This window comes from Acanthisitta chloris, unplaced genomic scaffold, assembly GCF_000695815.1.
Source record: "Acanthisitta chloris isolate BGI_N310 unplaced genomic scaffold, ASM69581v1 scaffold2247, whole genome shotgun sequence".
In the NCBI taxonomy this organism is placed as follows: Eukaryota; Metazoa; Chordata; class Aves; order Passeriformes; family Acanthisittidae; genus Acanthisitta; species Acanthisitta chloris.
The window spans coordinates 1-22,060 of NW_008683021.1; the positions used below are offsets into that span (position 1 = coordinate 1).

The 22,060-nt window shown below is 41.5% G+C and overlaps 1 protein-coding gene across 1 annotated transcript; it reads left to right on the forward strand.

Moving 5' to 3' along the window:
* Window positions 1–2,997: 2,997 nt before the first annotated feature.
* Window positions 2,998–21,139, forward strand: DLGAP5 (discs, large (Drosophila) homolog-associated protein 5). Its single transcript, XM_009078737.1, has 19 exons — window positions 2,998–3,244; window positions 4,486–4,688; window positions 5,123–5,227; window positions 6,054–6,141; window positions 8,156–8,260; window positions 9,251–9,297; window positions 10,346–10,379; window positions 10,956–11,244; window positions 11,625–11,746; window positions 11,829–11,958; window positions 12,314–12,399; window positions 13,008–13,168; window positions 14,609–14,701; window positions 16,102–16,321; window positions 17,427–17,676; window positions 17,984–18,041; window positions 19,771–19,936; window positions 20,309–20,358; window positions 21,017–21,139. Exons 1-19 carry the CDS (start codon window positions 2,998–3,000, stop codon window positions 21,137–21,139), a joined length of 2,577 nt encoding a protein of 858 aa, XP_009076985.1.
* The last annotated feature ends 921 nt before the right edge of the window (window positions 21,140–22,060 follow it).

The following is a 22,060-nucleotide window of genomic DNA, read 5'->3' on the forward strand; positions in this document are numbered from 1 at the left end:
CCCCGACGGTTTGTCCCGACTACAATCCGCCGGGTCCGGGCTGTGTCCAGCGCTTAAACTCGCGGCGTTCCTGCTTTAGGCAATACTGACCTTCGCTCTCCCTCCTGCGTTTTACACTGGTGAGGATTTTAATCATAGAATCATAAAATTTTGGGGGTTGGAATGGAGTTTATAGATTATCCAGCCCCAACCCCCTGCCCTGCGCAGGGACACCTCCCACCAGAGCAGGTTGCTCAAGGTTTGATCCAACCTGGCTGTGAACACTGCCAGGGATGGAGCAGCCACAGCCTCCCTGGGCAACCTGTGCCAGTGTCTCACCACCCTCACAGGGAAAAAAAAAACCCTTTTCCTAATATCTAACCTAAATTTCCCCTCCTTATAATAATTATCTAAAACATACAGTGTCCCATTTCTAGCCCGGTAACTGTGTCCTGATTCAAAGAAATTGACCCAATGGTTATTAATGATTATTTCATTAATCATAGGTTTAGATTTATTTAGCCTTTCCATGCTATACACCTTGTTTTAGTCACTAAGAGCACAGTTCCTTATGTCTAGGGTTAACCCTTTGGTATCAAAAGTGCTCACTCAGCACCCAAATGTTTTCATATCCATGTTCCCCTTTGGTTCTTGTGATTTTCCTAGTTAAAGCAGCTCTTTATCCCCACTGTTATTGATAAAAATCAATTTTCACCCTTAATTTTGTCACTATATGTTACTCAATCATAAATCTTTTGTATAAGCTCTTTGGCCCTTTGCTAGTACAAGAATTGACTTGAATTTATGCCAACTTAAATCTCAATTCAATTTCTAGGTTCCTGCTTAGGCAAGACACTACTCAGAAGCCCTAACCTGGAAAGAAGAGGAGACACAGGTATTTTTGTTCTGAAGATATCTTGAGGATATTGGGCATCCTAAAGAGATCACTCGGGATCTCCTGTGTGGCTTTTACTGACGTGGGATATGAGTTGGGAATACCTCTGTGGGAAGCTCTCTCTGTGTCACTGCTCATATTCTATTTATATCCTTCTAGTTCTGTTTATATTTGCCTCCTCCAAGTTCTGTTCATATTATATTTGCCTCCTTCAAGTTTCAGTTGAATTCTTCTTCAGGATTTATTGCTTGTTCATGAGGTTTATTCATAGGAGAAGGTCCTGAGTGGATTTATATTCCAATAACTTGGAAAATATTAAAAGTAGAAGGTGCAGCATAAAAACACTTTAAATGTGTTGAATATTTACCAGTGTTGAAGGCTGGTGCCCTGAAAGTCCACAAAGGATGGGTGGAGAGGCTTTGAGGAATGATTTCCATCCACTGGGCTCAAACACTTGCTGCTTCTAGGAGGTACATAGTAGGGATGTATTCCTACTGTTCTCTTCATGGCTTTTTGGAATACCATGGGAATTACTAACAAGATCTGGTCAAAGATTGTTATTAATAAACCTTAATCATGTAAATGTAAATCAGGGCAAGTGTAGCCTATGAGCTACAGCAGAGTTAGCCTGATCATTTGCAATCACTGTTAATTAATTGCCATCTTTAATCAGTTTCTGAAACTTGGAATGCAGAGTGAAACCCAAGAGATTCACAAATCAGGTAGTGCTGACATGCACCAGCTCTTACAGGATGGTGTAGAAGAGATCCAGTGTTTGATTTGAGTCTTGGCTTTCATTCACCTTTCCTCCTTGAAATTCCATTGACCATTTTGTTCTCCAGCACCACTGAAAAAAGGCTTTAGTGGGATACTGGGGGGATAATAGAATCCCAGAATAGTTTAGGTTGGAAAGGGACCTTACAGACCATCCGATTCTGATCCCCTGCCATGGGCAGGGACACCTTCCACCAGCCCAGGTTGCTCCAAGCCCCATCCAACCTGGCCTGGAACACTCCCAGGGATGGAGCAGCCACAGCTTCTTTGGACAACCTGTGCCAGTGCCTCAGCACTCTCACAGGGAAGAATTTCCTCCCAATCCAATCTAACCCTGCCCTCTATCAGTGGGAAGCCATTCCCCCTTGTCCAAAGTAAAGTCCCTCCTCTCTTGGAGCCCTTTAGGCACTGTCATCACAACATTTACCACCCAACTGACATTTGCCTTAAGTCTTCCTCGAGTTAAAAAGTAGGGAGAAATCCTGCTTTAAATAACCTCTATTGTATTGCAGTTGCATCCTGGAAACTTGGTTGGGAAATGGTACCAAGTACTCATCAAAAAAATTCCTTTCCATCAGACAGGGTTTACTCCAAAGTTGCTTCCAAGTATTTCATCACAACATTTACCACCCAACTGACATTTGCCTTAAGTCTTCCTCGAGTTAAAAAGTAGGGAGAAATCCTGCTTTAAATAACCTCTATTGTATTGCAGTTGCATCCTGGAAACTTGGTTGGGAAATGGTACCAAGTACTCATCAAAAAAATTCCTTTCCATCAGACAGGGTTTACTCCAAAGTTGCTTCCAAGTATTGTCCTAGAGCTTTGTCATTTACTTGCTCTCTCCTTAACATGGAAAACAGCTGTGGTGAAGGCAGACTGGACAGCCAGTCCCAGGCAGGGACAGTGTGCCCTGCTAATGTTGTGTCACACTTGTTGAACACTCAGCATCCAAACTAGTCCCTGAGAAGAATGAAATGACAAATTAGTGGAGGCTCTGCTGAAATTACTTGTGTTCTCTTTGGTGCATGTGCAAAAAGGTTGGACATTAGAAAGAATTTCTTCCCCAAAAGAGTGGTTAGACACTGGACTGTGCTGCTCAGGGAGGTGGTGGAGTCACCATCTCTGGAGGTGTTTGAGGAGAGACTGGATGTGGCACTTAGTGCCATGCTCTGGTTAACGTGGTGTCAGATCATAGCTTGGACTCAATCTCAGAGGTATTTTTCAACCTGATTGAGTCTGTGACATGAAGAGCTTGATGCTTTGCTCATAACACGCAAACTTGAATGCAAAAGGGAAACAAGCCATGAGTATTTTTCCTGATCATGACGTTTTTGTCCAAGGTGATCAGGATGGCTGCCACCTCCCAGTTTGCTGGTCGCTACAAGAAGAGTTTGAGCAGAGGAGAAGAGACCCTGAGGACCAAAGTGGCACGCAGGAAGTCGATCATTCAGAAGGAGAACAGGCACAAGCTCTTTGAGAAGGGAAGGCAGTTTGGGCTGGCAGATGTCAATGTGCAGCTCACCAGAGACAAGGGAATTCCTGAACTCAAGGACTCAAAGGAAATGTGCTCCCAAGAGAACAGCAGTGTCAAGCAGAGTAAGTAAAACTCATTATCAATCTTTTTTTTGGGGGCTTTTAAAAATGTGTTTCAGTAGATTTAGTAACATTATCACAAGAACTTAATTGCAGTCATCATTTTAACCTGAAGAAAAGGTGTAAGGTATAAAACCCAATTGCTACCAGTGCTTCTAACTATTAAAATCAAGAAAATAAAGTCTTAATGAAGTCTTAACATTCTCCTCACTGCTTGGGTGATAAGAATGAGGCTTTGCTCTGGTTTGGCTGCAGCAGCTGAAGGAAGAATGAATTCTGCTGTTTTTGTCCAATGGGAAGTCTCCTATCGATTGCTTTGTCCTTCAAAAGTGGAAAAACTCCAATCTAAAATCTCACCTAACATATAACTGGTGTCTGCCATGTGCTTCAAGTGTGCTTAGAAATGGGGAATTGAGTATTATAATTAATGGTAAATAAATATAGTGACTTTATTTTATGAATTGCTTTTTTTTTTGCCAACTTATCTTTCTTCACAGAAAACAGGACCTGCATATATACTGAATTGTGCCTCCCTAGCTTTCCTGGATGCTCATGGGCTAAGGAAATAAGTCAATATTTTAAAATGTTAAAGATTCATTTAGCAATAGTTTCTCCTTTAGTATTTTGACAGCAGAAGATTATTGGAGTTCAGTCCCTTATTTGAAGGTTATTGGACTTCAGCCCCTATCTAATCATATCAAATATGAAATTTAATGAGTTTATACCTTGATTATCTTTAATAAATTTAAACTCTAGATATTAATTTTTCAGTTACACATGTAATTCAAGTTCAGCATCCTCTTAAGCTTTTATTCCTTCATATAACTTCTGCCTCCTTTACTCTCAGCTTGAGAAAGACTTTGGTGCCTAAGGCTGACCTAAAGTTCAGCTTTCAATGACTTAAAAGTGTTTGAATAGAGAAACTGCTGCAAATTAACTAAATAAGTAGTTGAAGTGTTAATTTTCATACCAATAACCTCACAGGAATACCTGTACTCTGTAAAATGGGTGTAAATTTGCAGCTATCCTTGGGTGCAGATCTGGGGAGGTGTATTTAAGTTTAAATTTACCATTGAATACATTTTGGAAGGGTTAGAACAATTAAGAGATTCCGGACAGTCTTCTGCTGTTGGACTTAGTGTTTTCCTCTTCTAGCTGGGAAAACTTTATGGAAAGTTTCTGATTTACTTGTTGTTGGCTCAAAAATGATTTTGTGACATGTCTGTCTTGCACCTTTGGTTCAGAACAAGCCCCAAGTGCAGCCACCATGAGGATGAATGCGCGCAGGGAAATGCTGCAGCGCTATAAGGAGGAGAAGGAACTGCGAAAACTGGTGGAGCAGAGAGAGAAAGCCAAGAAAGAAGTGTTTAAAGTTGGGCTGTACAGACCAGCTGCACCTGGATATCTTGCACATCAGGAGCCAGTGGTGGCAAAGCCAAAAGAGAAGGTAGTCAGTAAATATCTAACCAAATACTCTCTGTATACTCTGTTCATGTTTCTATTTGTATACAAACCTCTAGATGATTCCAAATAAACAGTTTATGTTGTAAATACTTATTAATATCTCTGTTATGATAAGGAGCAATAGGGCAGTGACTTGGCTCTTTTTTCTATAACAAAGCTGGAAATACTGCTAGTGGATGTTTGTATTGATGATATGTTCAGTTCCAAAACTGGAATGATTCAGTCACAAATGAAACAGTTAATTTACTTTAGAACTGGTGACTTATTTCTATTTAGTCCACTTGACTCTGAAAGCTTTTCAGATTACACACGACCCATTTCACATGGACATGTTTCCATTTATGCTCTTGCTCACTCTCACAGTGACAGGAGGCAAAAGGACTATGTTAACTTTTGTTTCCTTGGGGATGTTTCCAGGCAGCTCCTGCTTTCTCTGGAAGGATTACTCGATCCAAGGCCAAGCTCCAAGAAGAAAAATCTCGGATACCAACTCTGATACCAACTGCATCTAAACCCTCTATGGTTTGTTTTTTATGTGCATATATAAGTATATATAACCTTCAGTGATAAGTGTAGAGCAAAGGATGTGCTTTCAGAATATAACTCAGGGCTGTATCTTTACAGGTTTGATTAGCTCAGTACAGAGAAAAGAGTACAGATCTTCTGGATCAGTTTTTCCATCAAGTTTTTTCAGATATCATAGTCAGCATGAACTAGAAATGTGTGTAGGGTAGTAGTGAGGCTGAAGTTATGTCCTGGAGCATCTCACTTGAATGCAGAAGCTCTGTCATGAATGCACATTATAAATCAGTTCATTCTTCACTCATGCCAAGTGATTTTTGTTTTCACTCCGAAGCTTGGCAGTTCTTTCTCCTATTAATTGTATAAAAAAGTAGGCTCTGTTGAGGAATTTCACTAGCAGGAATCTGTAGGGGAAAATTCCATTTAGAATCTAGCAATCTTGCCACACAAAATTTCAATGTCTTGGAAGGAATTCCAGTCATAACTTTGCAAAGGAACAACTGAGTTAATATGGATTTATTTTCTTTGAAACACATTATGCACCTAGATGTGGCAGCAATTTGCACTTTGTTTCATAGTAAACTTAAACTGATTCTTAACTGGTTTTCCTCATTCTTTTCCTGACAAAGTCTTATCTGGTTGGATAATGCAACAGGTCTAAAATGAGCTCTTTTAGTTACCTTTAGTGTGTCTACTTTTTAAAGCCCTTTATGCCAAATGATTTGACTTTTTGGTTTACTGTAATCTAGAACAGAAAGAAAAGGAAAGGAATGAGGCTGCTGAATTTCTGCATATCTGACCCTTCCCCAAAAATGATCTCTTTTAGGTCAGTGCCCACGGGCAGAGCGTTCACCCTACACAAACAGCAGGACGGAAACAGATGGGCACAGCCAAAGTGGCTGAAAAAGAGAAAGGTATGGAAGCAGGGTGATCCCTACACCTGGACCTGAAAGGATGCTGCTGCTTCGGTTTGGGGTTTGGGTGTAGGAAATGAGGGGTTTTTAGGGTGGCCATTCCTAGCAGCTGTGACAAGGGCAGCAGCTGGCAGATTGTCAAGTGTGTGGCTCTGGGGATCACATGTGCTTCTTGCTTCTAGGGCTGGGGGCGATGGAATGCAGGATCCTGGCAGTCCTGGTTAGTGAGTGTTCACCTTGGGAGAGGGAAAAGAAATGGGTCAGTAGGCAGAATTGCATGGCTGCCAGCTGCCTTAGCAGCTGGAGCTGTGCAGAGCTTTGTTTGCCTCAGAACATCACAGGTAGTAGCTCCTGATATTATGGAAGCACGAGTGAGTTCACCTGGAAAGACAAAGAATAGCTGACAGGAGGGAAAATATGGGGTTTTTTTTTTTCCCTTGGTATTGTGGATAGCCTGAAAAATAGCTGATTGTATGAGCTGTAAATATTTTCAGTGCAGTCTTTCAGCAGACACACTGATGTCTGTGGTCTCTAATTGAAACTATTTGTGTAATTCAGCACTGGGAAAGGCTTGGAAAAGGTTGGGCTGCTGGTAAAGCACATCAGGACGTAAAGGTGGAGCCAGGAGCCCAAACTTTTGGTGGTCACTAGTGCAACTTAGTAAAGGACAAGTACGATCTTCCATTGTCACATTTTACAGCAGCCACTTCTCCACCTGTCACTTTGTGTGCCAATTACATATATTTCTTAAGGAAAGAGCAGTAAAATGAAAACCTTGAAACCTTTAAGGGAGGAGAAAACTTCTGGTTAGAAATTCTTCCTCATAGCACAGTGATATCTGTGCCTTAAGTAGACACAGTCAAGTCATGTGGAATATTGGTGTTAATGCAAGAGATTCAGTAATTCAGAGTGAAATGACCTCATGTCATTAATCCAATTAAATCAGCGAGCAGCTGACCTTCATTTAAATAAATTTCAGTAGTGGCTTTGGTGAATACTGAAAACATTTATTATCTGTGTTTGATACAACAATTAAAACATTTAATTTTTGAATAATTGTTGTCCACTAGACTTGATTATTCCTTTTGTGCGGAATCAAAGATACGCTTTATACATACTTAAATGTTGAAACTAGATGATCCTTAAGGTCCTTTCCAACCCAAACCACTCTGTGACTCTATGAAACACCAGTATAAAAATGTTTGGGAAGTGAATGTTAGGATAAATCAAGTGTTATTTACCTAGTAATTTTTTTCCCATCTAGTCATTCTATCTTCCACAGAATTGCAGCTTGACATTAAAAACGTGGATAACACTAACAGTAACCAAGTGGAGCTACTGGATTTCAGGCAGAGTATGGAATAAAGAGCTCCTGTCAAATTTTTCTGTGCAGGAAAATGCTGTAATTTGTAAAGGCTGTTAGAACAGTACTAAAATACAAAGCTGAAAATTATTATGATGGGTAATACAGTGCATGAACTTGTCATATTTTATGGAACACTTCAGAGGCAATTAGTCTAAGAATACTTTCTTAGATTACATTAAATTCTGACCTTGGAAATCTTTCATACAATGGCCTGAGCATCACTTTGTTACACCAATGGTTTGTTTAAGCTTCCAGCTGTACAAATGACCATGGCAAGTTATTATTCCAGAAAGCCTCGTGTGTAAAACGGGGATGGCCTTGACTCTGATTGCAGGGAACATGGGGAAGGGTTCCTTAAGCTTTGAACATGGCACTGGGGACACTGGGGCCTTGATGGACCTGGAACTACAACAAAAACACCTGCAGTCAGGATCCCCTCAGAGCACTGCCTGGATGCCAAGGCCAAGCTGTTCTGTCCATGCTTGCACTGAACTGACAAAAAACCCAACCCTGTTCATTCTGGCAAACTAATGCAACTGATAATTCCTAGTCCATTTCTCTGGTTTCTACAAAATACAAGCTTGCAGTTATTACTTGAGTGCAGCTCCTCATTGAACTTGTAATCTCTGGAATTCACATCTCTTACAGTGCTGCAGACTGCAGCCCAACCAGCTTCCAATGTAAGAATCACCAGAGCAGCCTCCTCTGCAGCCAGACAGGTGCTGAAACCAACAGCTGCTGCTGCTACTGCTGGTAAGTGAGGCAGTGAACTGCATAGCTGAGGACTGAGCTCTAAGTGTTTGGAATAGTGTGCTGGAAAGAGATACCATCCCATACTGGAGAAGTGAGCACTGGAAACAACATGTATATGTTCATATGCTGCTGTTGGAATTGTTGTTAAATGAAATACTGGGACAGCTCTCTCTGCTGGCTGTAGGATCTTGGTTATACCTCAGGGACTGTTGTGCTGTGGAGAGACACATCAGCTGGGTCTGAAGTGCCTTAGCACATTACAGTCTGCTGTGGAACTCTCTCCCTGGAGTAGATAGACTGGATCTGACTCATGCCAAATTGTCATGTAATAAAAGGACTAAATACTGGATCACTTGGGCTCTCCTCTGGAACTCTATTGCAGTAGTTAAATCTCGATGTTGAAACAAATATTGGACAATTTCCCATAAAATCCATCAGTGTGGAGCATCAGTGTCCACATGGGAATTGCAAACTCAAAGAACAACACCAGAATGGGTTAAGATTTACCATTCTGGTGTATCTCTGTTTAAGGACATGTTTATTTACTCTGTGGTCAGGAACAGACACCTCTGGAAAGTATGAGCCTTTGTTCTTCATGTCAGGAATTTCTCTTTGTTCATGTTTGCCTGTTTACTAGAATCCAGTTCACCAGCAGAAATCCTATGCCATATAGGAATTAAAAATCTGGGCTCAAATTGCCTTCACACTGTCTTTTTAACCCTTAAGGAAATAAGGACACTTACTTTTAGTATATGACAACATTTAAAGACTAATGATTAAATGAATCTGTTCTCCTTTCTGCGTGATCCAGCTCTTACTAGGCTGTGAAATCCTAGGCCAGGTTTTCTTTTGATTCAACTTTTGTCTTTCCACTCCAAAGACAAAACAATCTCTCTCTGTCTTTAACAACTGTGTTTTTGTTGCAGTATTTTGGTGAAAGATTACCTTAATCAGATGCTTTTTGACTTCTGGGAGTTTTTCTTTTCCTAGGTAACCAGGCACAGAGAAAGGCAGCAAACATAGGAAAGCAGAAGGCAGTCAAAGCTGAGACCTCAAAGGTAGGTCATTTAATGTTTGAAATGGCAAAGCAATAAAACTGATTTAAGAGCCCATAACAATGTCATTGTAACTGAAATGTGTTCAAACTTAGAAGAGCTAAGCTCACTAATCAGCTGGGTTTGGGGAAGAAGCTGTATGCATTTATGTTGCCATAGTTTTTAAAATAAGATCAGATTTAGTACTTACATAGAATCACAGAACACGCTGAGTTGGAAGGGACCCACAAGCATCATCAAAGCCCAACTCCTGGCCCTGCACAGGACCTCCCCAAGAATCCCCCCATGGATATGGATGTGACTGGTGGATGACTTGATTGCTAATCCAGATCTGGACAATGATTTAAAACAGACAAGTAGTTCCTACATAACATCTCACATCAGATGCTTCAACTAGTAAAACTAGTCCTACTTTGCTGCTTTTGCCAAGCAGTTTTAAGTTTTGTGCAGTTCATTCCTTTTTAAGGCATATTCTGAATGTTTCCTTTTCCTGCTCAGGTAATATAGGAGCTAAGAAATAGACACAGTTTTAGGTGTTGAACCACCAAAAAATAAAGCTGGAAATGTTATTCTCTGCAAGACAGATGATTTATAAGTGAAGGCAATCAGTGTGGTTCTTGGTGTCATCACATTATGAATTTGTGTCTTCATGTGCTGACAGTTCTGTGCAAGAGCTATTGAGTTTTCTCCTTTGCACTCCACTATTCCTTCTTCCATCTCCCATCTTCACTCCTGTTGCCATAACTGCAGCTGTGCTCTAGTGTGCAATCACACACAAACAGGAGGTAAGAGCACTTATCTCTTCCTTGGTGGTATTTCCAAGTGCCTCTTCACAGGCAGGAGCTGCTTTGTGCTGCCAGCTGGTAAACTCTTGCTGTAACCACAGTCATCTCATTAGAAAAAGTTCATTAAAAGCAGAATTCCAGGCTTGCATTCCTAGCAGGGGTGGCTGAAGTGTAACAAGACTTTCAGTAGATTGATGATGCAGATTTTCTTGCAAAACAATCCAAGTTCTTTTGGCAGATTTGAGCTAACAATATCTCCTTTAGGTATCTCAGAAATGTGTTCTGTGTGACTATCTGCTCACTCATCTAAGAATGTGGATTTAGCTTACTGCTTAACTTCCCCTCTTTTAATGACGTTCTGTGGTCCTAACTGCACTTGTCCTGGGCTGCATTCCTCAGCTATCAGCTGATACTGGCTTGGGTTTCAGTCTTGGACTGAAGTATGTGTATAAACTATGATTATTCAACAGGCCTAGTTGCATTTGGAGCCAGTAATTCTGCTCTTGAGGAGTGTATCACCTTAGAGCTTTTTCTTCTAGCAGGGGGAGGAAACATTTGCTGATTTTATTATTATTTTGGTGGGTGAGTTGTTCTGCTTTAGCCCCTTGAGTGGATTGTTGCATTCCTCAGAGTTGCTACTTCTGCCTCTAGGATGATTTGCAGGTGTCAAAAACAGTTGGGCTTGTTGGTAAATCATCACTTCTGTGCAGGTGTGCTAAGGAAGGGACTTATCTGGAACTGTTCCCTTACAGTCATGTTATAATCCAGCTCATGCCTATAGCAAACACTGATTGATGTGGTAATTTGGTTTGATAATGTAGTGCTCACTTTGTCTATTTGTGCTGTTCTAGGCAGTTCCTTCTAAACGTGAAGTGGGGAAAAATGCTCGAGTGAATCCAGAGGTGAAAGGTTCTGCAGCTGATTCCAAACATTCAGCACCAGCTGAGCTTCAGCAAGAGCAAACCTCAGTGGAAAACAGCAACTCTGCTCCAGTGAGACCTAGAACTCGATCTTTTGCACCCCAAAACTTTGTGTTTCAGCCACTGAGTGGATTAACAACCTACAAAGTCACACCCCTGTCTCCTTCAAGTGCAAAGGCTTTCCTGGAACCCAATTCCTTCTGGGATTTTTCTAAATCTCCAGTGTAAGATTTTTTTTTTTCTTCTAATGTGACCTAAAATGCAAGTGAATCTCTCAGTGATGATACAGAAAACATCTTCTCTAGAGAGATTGACTGTGTAAGAAGCTGTGGTGATGTAACACCTGATCCTTGTGGTTGCTATCATTGCTTAAATGATAATGCAAGAGCAAATATGGACACAATCCTCAATTCTGGCCTTGCTTTAGAAGCAGCTATCAGGGGCTCTTCTCTATATCCCTCTGCACAGATATACTCATTTTAATAGGATTTGTCTGAGTTCTCTAGTTGTGTGGAGAATTAAATTGTGAATTTGTGTGTTTTACCATATTTGATGTCAGTTTCTCAATGTCTTAACTCTATATGTTCTTTTTGTTTGTTTCCAGCAAAACAATTGGAAAATCCAGTGAAACTAAAGCACAAAAGGCTAATTTAAAAAGTCAAGTTCCACCTGTTGCTACAGACACTCAAGAACAGCAGATGAGCATAGGTTTGGAAGGAGGAAAAGGTAAGAAGTTCACATTTAGCTTCTTGCTCTCATGTTTTTAATTATCACTGGATTCTGGACAAATTCCTTTGGTATTTTTCAGCAGGTGAATCAGATGAGAAAACTTCCAGTCAGAGGTCAGATGAAACAGCTCCTGTCTCTACAAATACCACAGCAGTTGAAGCAAAGTCAGATGGCACAGGAGAGCAAGAGCATGATGTGCCCTACTTCAGGTTTGGGTTCACATGTTTCACTTCCCTGCTGTCCATTGGAAGGTCCTTCACATGAGTAATGAGACCTCTTGTGAAGAGCAGCTAATTTAGTGGTGATTGGATCTGTAAGCAGTGACCTGGGCGGGCACACACTCCTGGCTTCTCTTTGTGTTAGTGCAAGGGAAGAATGTCAAACCCTTGTCCTAAGGAATACAAACCTGAAAGCAGTAGAAAAGAAATTGTATCTCAGCAAACTAAAAACACTGTAATGGCTTCTGCTCAGAGACAGTTTGGCTTCTCTGAAAGCAAAATGATAGTGCCATGAGTTAGGAAATCCTCTAAAACCTAATTTTTTTCTCTATCCCTTTAATTTCAGGAATATTCTTTGGACTGAGAGAGAGAGGCTGATGTCTCAGTGCCTGCAGTGGGATGGGAACCTGGAGCAGAACATTCCAGAGGATGGTGAGACTAAACTGCACTAGGCAGTAGGAGGAGTGTTACAGGAACTGAAGGGGCCAGAGGGAAGTGTGTGTATGTGAATACATTTACAAAATAGCTCTGTGGTGTTAGTTATAATGTTGCTGTGATAGTGTTACAGTGTTCATCCAATACAGTTTTTATTAAGCTTAGGGTTGTTCCTGTCCCAAGACAAAAAGGCACAGACTGTCTCATAGTGCTTGACATGACAGCGATTGAGCAAGTGAACAAAGTGCACATCAAAATAGTTACGTTGTTAGGTGTATTTAAATGTAGGAGCTCTAACCAAGCTGATTTTTAAAAATAAGCTTAGTTTTTAATGTAGAGTAAGTGCCCTTATCTGGGAAAATGCAGGTGAGTCATTAGTGCTTCTCTTAAAGACCTAGAGAGAGTAATTTTTTGAAGGAAGCAAGTTAAGAGCAGTTCAATGGATAAGGATGCTCCATCTGAATTGCATTGCAGGTCTGCAGTGCAAGAACATAGCTCAAACAATAAACTCCAGACTCTTCAAATATTTATTTAAATCAGTTGGGAATTGAGGGATTATTCCAGGATGGACTGTCTTGATTTTTTTTTCCTCTTGTTGCTGTCAGCTAAAGATCTGATTCGCACCACGACTGGTCAGACGAGGCTGCTCCTGGGAGAGAGGTTCAAACAGTTCGAAGGCCTCGTGGATAACTGTGAGTTTAAACGAGGTGAAAAAGAGACAATGTGTTCAGACTTGGATGGATTTTGGGATATGGTCAATTTTCAGGTATGTACTTGCATGTTAACCTACTAGATTAAAATTGATGGAGTTATCTATGCACCATGGATTGAAACTAATTTTTTGGGGTAATCAGATGCTGATTTTTTTATGCAATATTCAGATTCTGGTTTTTATTTTTGATGTAAAAAAGCAGGTCCTTCTTTAACACTTTCTGACAGTGGATAGTAGCTGTTGGTATACTGTGATTTATAGTTCATGGACCAGTTCATCTGTTGTGTCTTCTTGTGGTCTGTGTATCTTGTCTGTCTCTGGAATGAAGGTGTGTAGCCAAATCTGGTTTGGAGCAAGATACAGTCATGATGTTTACCTGGACCAAAAACTGGGAGCTTCTGGGAAATCCCTGGAGCTCACCTGGAAAGCAGGGTGCATGCTGCAGCATGAGAATAATGCAGAAACTACAATAACTCTATTTAGGTTTGAGCTTAGGTGGTAAAAAACATCAACAGAAAACATCTGTTGATGCTTTCAGCGATTTCTGAATGAAATACAAAGTTCTAAGTTATCCAAGTGGCTCTTGACAGAATTTCTAAATCAGCATTCAGCAAAGGAATTTGGAACTAGTTAAATGTAAAGATGGATTTGTTTATATTCAAGGCCTAGTCACAGGTCTTGAATTCCCTGCAGAAAGTGTAAGGGTTTGATCTGCTTCCTCAGAGGAATTTGAGGGGAACTTGGCAAGAACCAGTAATGTGAAAAACAAGGTTTACCTGTGCTTACTGTGGACCTGGAAGTTTCCCCTGAGCCTCCACACCTTCTCCCTTGGATAAACTTAGAGTAACAGAGCTGCTAACTGCCATTTCTGCATTCATTGTGTGTCCTCCGAGTTTTGGGGAGGAGGTAAAGGACTTGACCATGACATATTAGGCAGAAGTGTCTCCATAACAAGGCTGATGCTGTGAGTGTCAGTTAGGGAGGAGGAGATGCTGCAGAGCAGGCACAGATGGCACCAGGAAGCTGTGCAGAAACAGCAGTTTCAGAGCAAACAAGCCTGCATGGTGTGTCTCCTGCAGAATGGGAGACCCTGTGCTTGTTTGGAGAAAGACTGTTGTGCAGTGTGTTCTTTTGCATTCCTTAAATGTGACCATTGTCCAAGTGCTTGAGCTCAGGATGGGACCAGGGTGTAAACCAGCTCCTTTGTTTTGGAGCTCACTGAACAATTCTTGACTTCACCTGTGAACTCTTAAACTACAGAAATGGGACCAGTTTGGTCATCTGACCTGAGGCTTGTTCATGTGACCTTCATGATAACTGTATGAGAACACTCAATACTTCTTATCAGTTGTGGTTTAATTTGCTTCTGCTTTTAAAGTACTCAAGTGCATTAACTGTGCTTGAATCTCTTCTCTGATTTCATGAAACACTGTTCTGCTGTGAGCCTGGTAAGTCTTGAAAATTAAACCTGGATTTTTCTGGGCTTCCCAATAGATTGAAGATGTGAATAAAAAATTTGATCATCTGAAGAAGCTTCAAGACAATGAGTGGCAGCCACTTGATGTCCCAAACAAAACACTTGTCAAGGTATGAATAACCTCTAAAGCACATTCTGTATGGATTCCCTAGATGTTAAAGCTTAAAAAATCCTGTGAAGTTCCTCTCCAGATGCATCCTTCTCCCTTGCATCTCCCAAGTGCACTTGTGTCAGTTGCTGTTTGTAGTCCTAGTTGCCTCTTGTCTGGGAAGATTGGCACTAAGAGCTAATGACTTTTTTTGGAGTCATTGAACTCTTTGCTAGTAAGACACATCTATTAAGTTCAGGATATAAACTTACCCTTCAGATGTAGAACACTTTATCTGGGGTACTGGCACTGAGTTAGCTGAAAGGAAACCACACAGGAATTTGGGGGTGACTCTGCCAGTTCTGAGCAGGGAGTGCTAACTTATAACGATGTTTGATAAGACAACACCATGGGTAGCTTTAAACTGCTATTTCTCCAAGCACAAATGGATCTGATACTGTCCAAAATAACTTCCTGCTTATTGCAAACTAAGCTTTAATGAGAGTTGTTTTATCTACTCTTTGGTTTGGTATATAAAATTGATTCTAGTGACTGAATATCAAGTCATATTTGCATTGCCTAAACTCTGTCCAGTTCCTTGGGACTCCTTAACTAATGAAAAATGATATGAAGGTCGATAAGAAACTCCAGGCACAGGGAACTGGAGGGAATGTGGCCTGTGGAAGCTGCCTGTAAATGCCACAGCCCTACAGATGGTACAAAGCAAAACTTCCCTTGAAAAACTGAATGCCCGGAAAGTGTCTGGAGTCTGTCCTGTGGTTACATTATATCCCTGCCACTAGGAGTCCCTGCATCCCAGTGTTTTCCAAAATCTTACTGGGTTTGTTAGGGAAAAAAGTTGTACTGAGCATTTCTGAACTGCAGATTCAATATGAAAAAATCTTTAACATTTGTCATCACAGACTAACCTTAACAACTGGATGGCAGTCCAAGATTCTGCAGATGGAAAGACCTTGATTCTTAGAGTCATTAAAGTTGGAAAAGCTCTCTAAGATCAAGTCCAACCATTCCCCAGCACTGCCATGGCCACTACTAACCATGTCCCCAAGTGCCACATCCACATGGCACCACATGGATTGTGACTCCACCACTGCCCTGGGCAGCTGTGCCAGGGCTGGACAGCCCTTTGGGTGAAGGAATTTTCCCTAATATCCAACCTAAATCTCCCCTGGTGGAACTTGAGGCCATTTCCTTCTTATCCTATCACTCGTTACTTGGAAAAATAGACCAACACCCACCTGACTCCAACCTCCTGTCAGGGAGTTGTTAGAGAGCAGGAAGGTCCCCCCTGAGCCTCCTTTTGCCCATTGCTGTCTCGGTGGGACCAGCAGCTGTGTAGATATTCATGTGTAATTGCTTCTATCCAAAGCTTCCGGCTATGACCTGGACTTACTGTTTCAGAAAAAGGCCATTCCAAGTGGAGCACCCAAAGCCAAGCTGGAAGCAGCTGGCAGAGCTGCTGCCCGGAGCCGCCTGGCGGCTGTCAAAGCAGCCATGAGGGATAAAATGAAGCATGAGGGAGCTGCTGATGGGACATACCAGGAGACTGTGCCAGAAGTAGAAAAAGTGGTTTTTGAAGCAGGTTTTTTCAGGATTGAAAGCCCTGTGAAAAACTTCTCAGGTAGGTGAAACTGCATTATGATTTCTGTGACCTGAGAGTACTGAAAGGAGTTTAATCCATTGCACTGGGGAGAGGAATTGTGCTGTTTATACTGGAAACAACTCCATTGCTGGACACAATATTTCAGCTAGTGACTATGTCAGGGCTCCAAAGTAAACTGTTGGACATGAATGTGCTGATTTGAGTGGTTATGGCAGCATGAAATCCCTGCTCAGACAGGGAGGTGAAATAGCTGCTTCATGTTTTTCCAGCATAAGTGGAATAATGAAATTCTAATCTGAGTGTTCCCAGATTTAGCTGACAAACCTCATCATCAAAGTCAATACCAGCTAATGTCCTCTGTTTGTAAGACAGGATTTGGGATCTTTTTTTAACTATATCCCTTGCAGTGCTTCTCTTCAAAGCTGCAAATAAAGTCTGCCCATAATCTGTGTTCATGGTTAACAAGATTGTAACATAATCCAGTCTGCTATAAAAGCTGTTTAATAGTTTGGCTTTTTAACAGGTGCTCAAAATACAACTTAATTTTCAGTATCTTATTGCTCTCTGTGTGCAGCCAATATGTCCAGTAATACTTGACTCTCTGGGAGCCATTCATCTTCTCTCCCAGTTCTACTTTATAATTTGACTTTCAATTTCTCTTTTTTTTGTGCAATCTCTTTTCTTATCACACAGCCAGCAATTTTTTCATGTACCTCTTGTTAGCAGAGGAGAACTGAAAAGCTTTGAGCAACACTGGGTTTAAGCAAACTCCAGCAGAGAATCTGTTAGAAGAATCAATTCTGAATCTGTGTCTTTTTAATTCACCCGAAATCACCTAACATGAAAGGTGGAAGTTAATCACAGAATAGTTTAATGACAGCAAGTCCCATTATGTCAGGTTCTTTGTGAAGGGATAGTCATGACTAAACTGCTCAGCAGGAGCTGAGGTAGTTTTGGAACTCACTCACCTGCTCTTAGCATCTTTTTCAGTTTCTCCTTGCAGCATATATGAGGTTTCAATCAGCAAACAGAAGGCAATAATGTTCCTAGCTAGAAAACATAGCAAACAGTTCATTTCAGCTTCTGGAAACTGTAGTCATGAAATATTAAACACATTTCTCAGGTTTGCTTTCCAAGACACCTTGTAGATCTTCCCAGAGGACTTCTGGAAAACTGGCAACTCCAAGATCCTCCCGTAGAGCTTTGCTTCCAAATGTTCCTTCTGCTCTCCGTGACCCTCAGGATGCAACTGCAAAACAAACACCATCAGGGCTCAAATGCTTCCACCCAGCACACAATTTGAAAATGCACCAACTTTGCACTGGAACAACTCCCCCATTGGACACACTCCCTGATGGTGTTCCTGAGCAAAGGTAAGCATGTTAAGGCAGCTCTTAATTAACTTCCTTCAGTGATTTTATAGTCCTAACTGAAAGAATTACTATTAATACCCATTAAGTGTTACCTTCCAATTTGGCAGTGATAAAGGTTGCAAGGTCCTGGTGGCTTTTCCTTCCCTTAAGCAAATATTAAGAGCTTTGCCCAAATGTAGTTTTGCTGCTGGGGTAGAAGCTTCTTGTTTGCCCACAAAGTTTGTGCCAACTAAGCACAAATACAGAACAGTTAGGTAAGTTAAAAGGTGTTTTGAGAAGACCAAAAATATTTTGGTTTCTCTTCCAGCATTTCCATGGCTGCAGAAGAATTCTGTCCTGTTGCTGGCACAGCAGAGGGAGCTAAGGTAAGTCATGGACAGTTCCTGAGTGTGCTTTCAATATTTTGTTGTTATTATGAAGAAAAAAAAAAAGAGTTCTTTTATCCCCAAACTCTTAGATTTCTGATCAAATCCTCACTTAGATATCTTCTGCATTCCTCAAGCTGGTGCTTTTTCCCGCCCTCTCAGGATGGACATAACTAGGGACTGTTACTGTTTGGGGACCTTATCTAGCATTCTGAAGGTATCTTTGGAGGTTCTTCTGGCTGCTGCATGATGACACTTGCAATATTCCTTGAAGTCCATTCCCTCCTGTTTTCTGGTGTGAATTTTGTAAATGCTTTTGCCTCTTGGGACCATAACTAGAGGCAGCAGCAGAATTTAGCTCTCTTGGTCCTCATGTGCCATAGGAGAGCATTGAGCTATTATTCTCTTTAAAGTTATAGTAACAGAGATAGTAATCCAAGTATGACAGTTCAGAAATGTCCTGAAGTGTCTGGTTATTCTCTTTAAAGTTATAGTAACAGTGATAGTAATCCAAGTATCACAGTTCAGAAATGTCCTGAAGTGTCTGAGGGCTTGGTGAGACATCGCCTGTGTTTGAGTGACCTTAAAAAACCAGGAGTGTGACCTCTAGTTTAGATGTTACTGTGCTACTCCATAAAAGCCAATGCTCAGTGCTTCAATCCTCCTTTTGTACCTTTTGTGGGAAACACTATCTTAATTTTCTTTGCTACTGCTTGGACCTGTACATGACTGCAGGAGGGATTCCCCATCCCCATATATATATATATTTATTTATATAATCTTGGTTACTAATTTGTTCTTATGACTTTTACCTCATCCTTTTCCTATCACATGAGAAATCACTTGTTGCTGATGTCACTCTTTGGGGTAAAACTGTGGTAGTCTTTAACTTCTGGTATTGCTGAGAGGGTTTTTTTGAGGAAAAGTCACTAGAGAATCATAGAATTATAGGATCAGCTGGGTTGGAAGAGATCTCCAAGATCATCAAGTCCAACCTTACCATGGTTATTAGACCATGGCACTAAGTGCCACATCCAGTCTCAGCTTGAAAACCTCCAGGGACAGTGAATCCACCACCTCCCTGGACAGCCCATTCCAATGTCTGATCACTCTCTCTGTGAAAAATCTCTTCCTAATATCCAACCTAACCCTCCCCTGGCAGAGCTTGAGTCTGTGCCCTCTTGTCCTGCTGCTGGTTGCCTGGGAGAAGAGACCAACCCCCACCTGACTACAACCTCCTGTCAGGGAGTTGCAGAGGGTGATAAGGTCTCCCCTGAGCCTCCTCTTCTCCAGGCTGAACACCCCCAGCTCCCTCAGCCTCTCCTCATTGCACTTGTGCTCGAGTCCCTTCACCAGCCTCGTTGCTCTTCTCTGGACCTGCTCCAGCACCTCAATGTCCCTCCTGAACTGAGGGGCCCAGAACTGTACACATCCTCACAATGTGTTTGGTGTTTGAAGTTGAAAATCTTCCTTCCTGTGGAAGAACCTCCTTTATACACGGAAGGGATTGAAGGGATTTTCAGGTTTACAAGGGTGTTTGGGAAATAGTTCATGTGAAATGGATCACAGCCATAAGCCATGAACCTTGGCCTGCCTGTGCTTCATACAGTGTCTGGAGTTAAATCTCCATCTCTCCTGAATTGCCCATAAAACCTGGAGATCAGATGTGTGGGCTTGGTCTGACATAGCAGGAACTTGGCTGGGGACAGTGAAAATCCTTGTTTTTCAGGTGCTGGAAAATTCTAGCAGTGAATCAAAAGCAGTGGATGACATGGAGGAGATGGAGCTCTCTGCTGCAGAACAGGGACAGGATATTGTCATGTGCAGCCCAGAGAAGGATCCTGACACTGAGACAAACTTCGCTCAGTCCAGAGAACCAGACATAGATGCAACAGGTGCATGTCTTAGAGCTGCAAAGTGCAGTTTGGTGGGATTGGTGGGGCCTTCTGGGCATTCTAAGCTTGTAGGATAATCTAAATACTACTCTCTTAAATCACTGTCAGTGTCAGCTTGATTTGTGTGCTGTTAGCAAAAGTTATTGTTGTTTTGACTTATACATGTTGCACATGAGCAAACTGTGCCCCTCACATTTTTCTGTGTAATTTCCATGTGATATGTGAAGCAGAAAGATAATATAGAAGGAAAAAAATTCAGACAGTTTCAGATTTGAGGCTTTTATTTTTTTAGTAAATGCAGGAAACTACTGGTTTTTCAGCTTTGGCAGCATCAGGCTAACCTTAAAATGTTGGAATATTCTTATTTTTCAGATACTTTATGTAGTGATTTGACATCCATTGACAGAAATCCTTTTGATATGGTAAGTTGACCTTCAAGTTTATTTGCCTAAGACAAGCTGCATGTTCCAGTGCTGTTAACCTTTGCTACAGAATCAGTGACTGCACCAAGAAAATTAAAGATGTTATCAAGCCAATTCATACAACTTTAAACACAAGCCACAATCCAGCTGTCTCCTTGCTTGGGCTCACACTGTTATTCCTTATTGCACATGGGGAGTGTAGAATGAATCAAGATATTTACAACAGAACAGTGACTGGTTTTTATCAGATCATCCTTTAAATTTTCTCTCTAGTGAATTTCCATGTATATATTTACTAACACAGCCAAGAGCTTGAGCTTTTCCCTCCCCTTTCTTCCTGGAAGTTTTCAGGTCAGTCCCATCTTTTCTTTATAAAGTTTTAATTTCTAGAGCTGGAAGTAAGATTCAAAAGGGAAAAGGCACAAAAATATTCAAACTGTTAATGGAATTTGGGTGTGAAAAATCCTCCTTAAAACATGGACTATGATTTAAGGAATGCCTTCAAAACAGACCATGTGTATTCACTTCTTTCATGCCTGGAAATAAGCTTCAAAGCTTCTCTTAGAGAAGTCATGATACTTGCAGCAGTCCATGACTCTGACCCTTGGCAGGTAACTGTACCTCAGACACTGACTCCACACTCTAATTTCTCCCACAGCCAGTGCTGAATGCTGAGCTTCCCTTCACTCCAGTCAAGACCAAAGCCCAGAAGTTTGCAGCAGCTGAAGTGTTCAGTGACCTCATTGTGTTTTCTCCCCTTGCTCCCTCTGGGGATAATTGACCAGTGACTTAAAATGCAAACGATGTAAATTACCTGAAGAGGAAGCTCCCAGAGGGTGTCTGGAACACAGCCTGCTCCCCTGGGTCTGTGTCCTGAGTGAGGGTACCTGTGGGATTCTGTAATGGATTTTGTAAGGTTTTATGGTGCTAAGCACTGAGAACTGCTGTGCATCAGTACTGGGCTGTTACCTGGTGATACCTGCTGTATCCACTGGTTGTAAATTCTGACTGCAGCCTGAAACATTTTAATGTTGGAATAATTTCATGTGTTTCCTGTCTCCTTCAGGTTGTAAGACTGTTCACCTTTAAACTTTTCTGTCTCAGCCTTAATTACCTTGTGACTTACTATCATCCTAAGGTGCCTCCCAGAGTAGCTGTGCCTGTGCCCTGTTTCAGGGCACCCCTGGGGTCACACTCAGCCTGTGACCTGCCCAGAGCACTGTTCCATGCTCTGTCCTTGCTGTGAGGGTACCACTGCACCCTCAGGCTTCAGTGTTTGGGGTCTTAACACCTCCTTCAGTGCCAGCTATGGCAGTGTTGGATACATTCAGTTCTTTCCTGGGGGAATTTTCCTGGTGTTTAACCACCCCTGGCTTTGTAATATTAGGAACTATCTCAGAACAAGGATTTCCAAGTCAGATAATATCTTTTCCTGGCCATGTATTAAAATAGGCATTATTATTTCCTTTAAGGACACAGTTATCTATTGAGTATCTTCAGTACCTTCAAGCCAAACCCTATTTACTCTTTGGTTTTGACATGTTTAACCTCAGCCTCTTCTCTCATCTTGTTCCCTACCCAGACTGTAACATATCTGTGCATAAGGAACATGCCAGTCCTATAGACTCCGGATTTGAGGAGGAGTATTGCAGTACCACCAGTTGTATTTTTAACAAATACCTCACTGTGGGCTGCTTCTTGT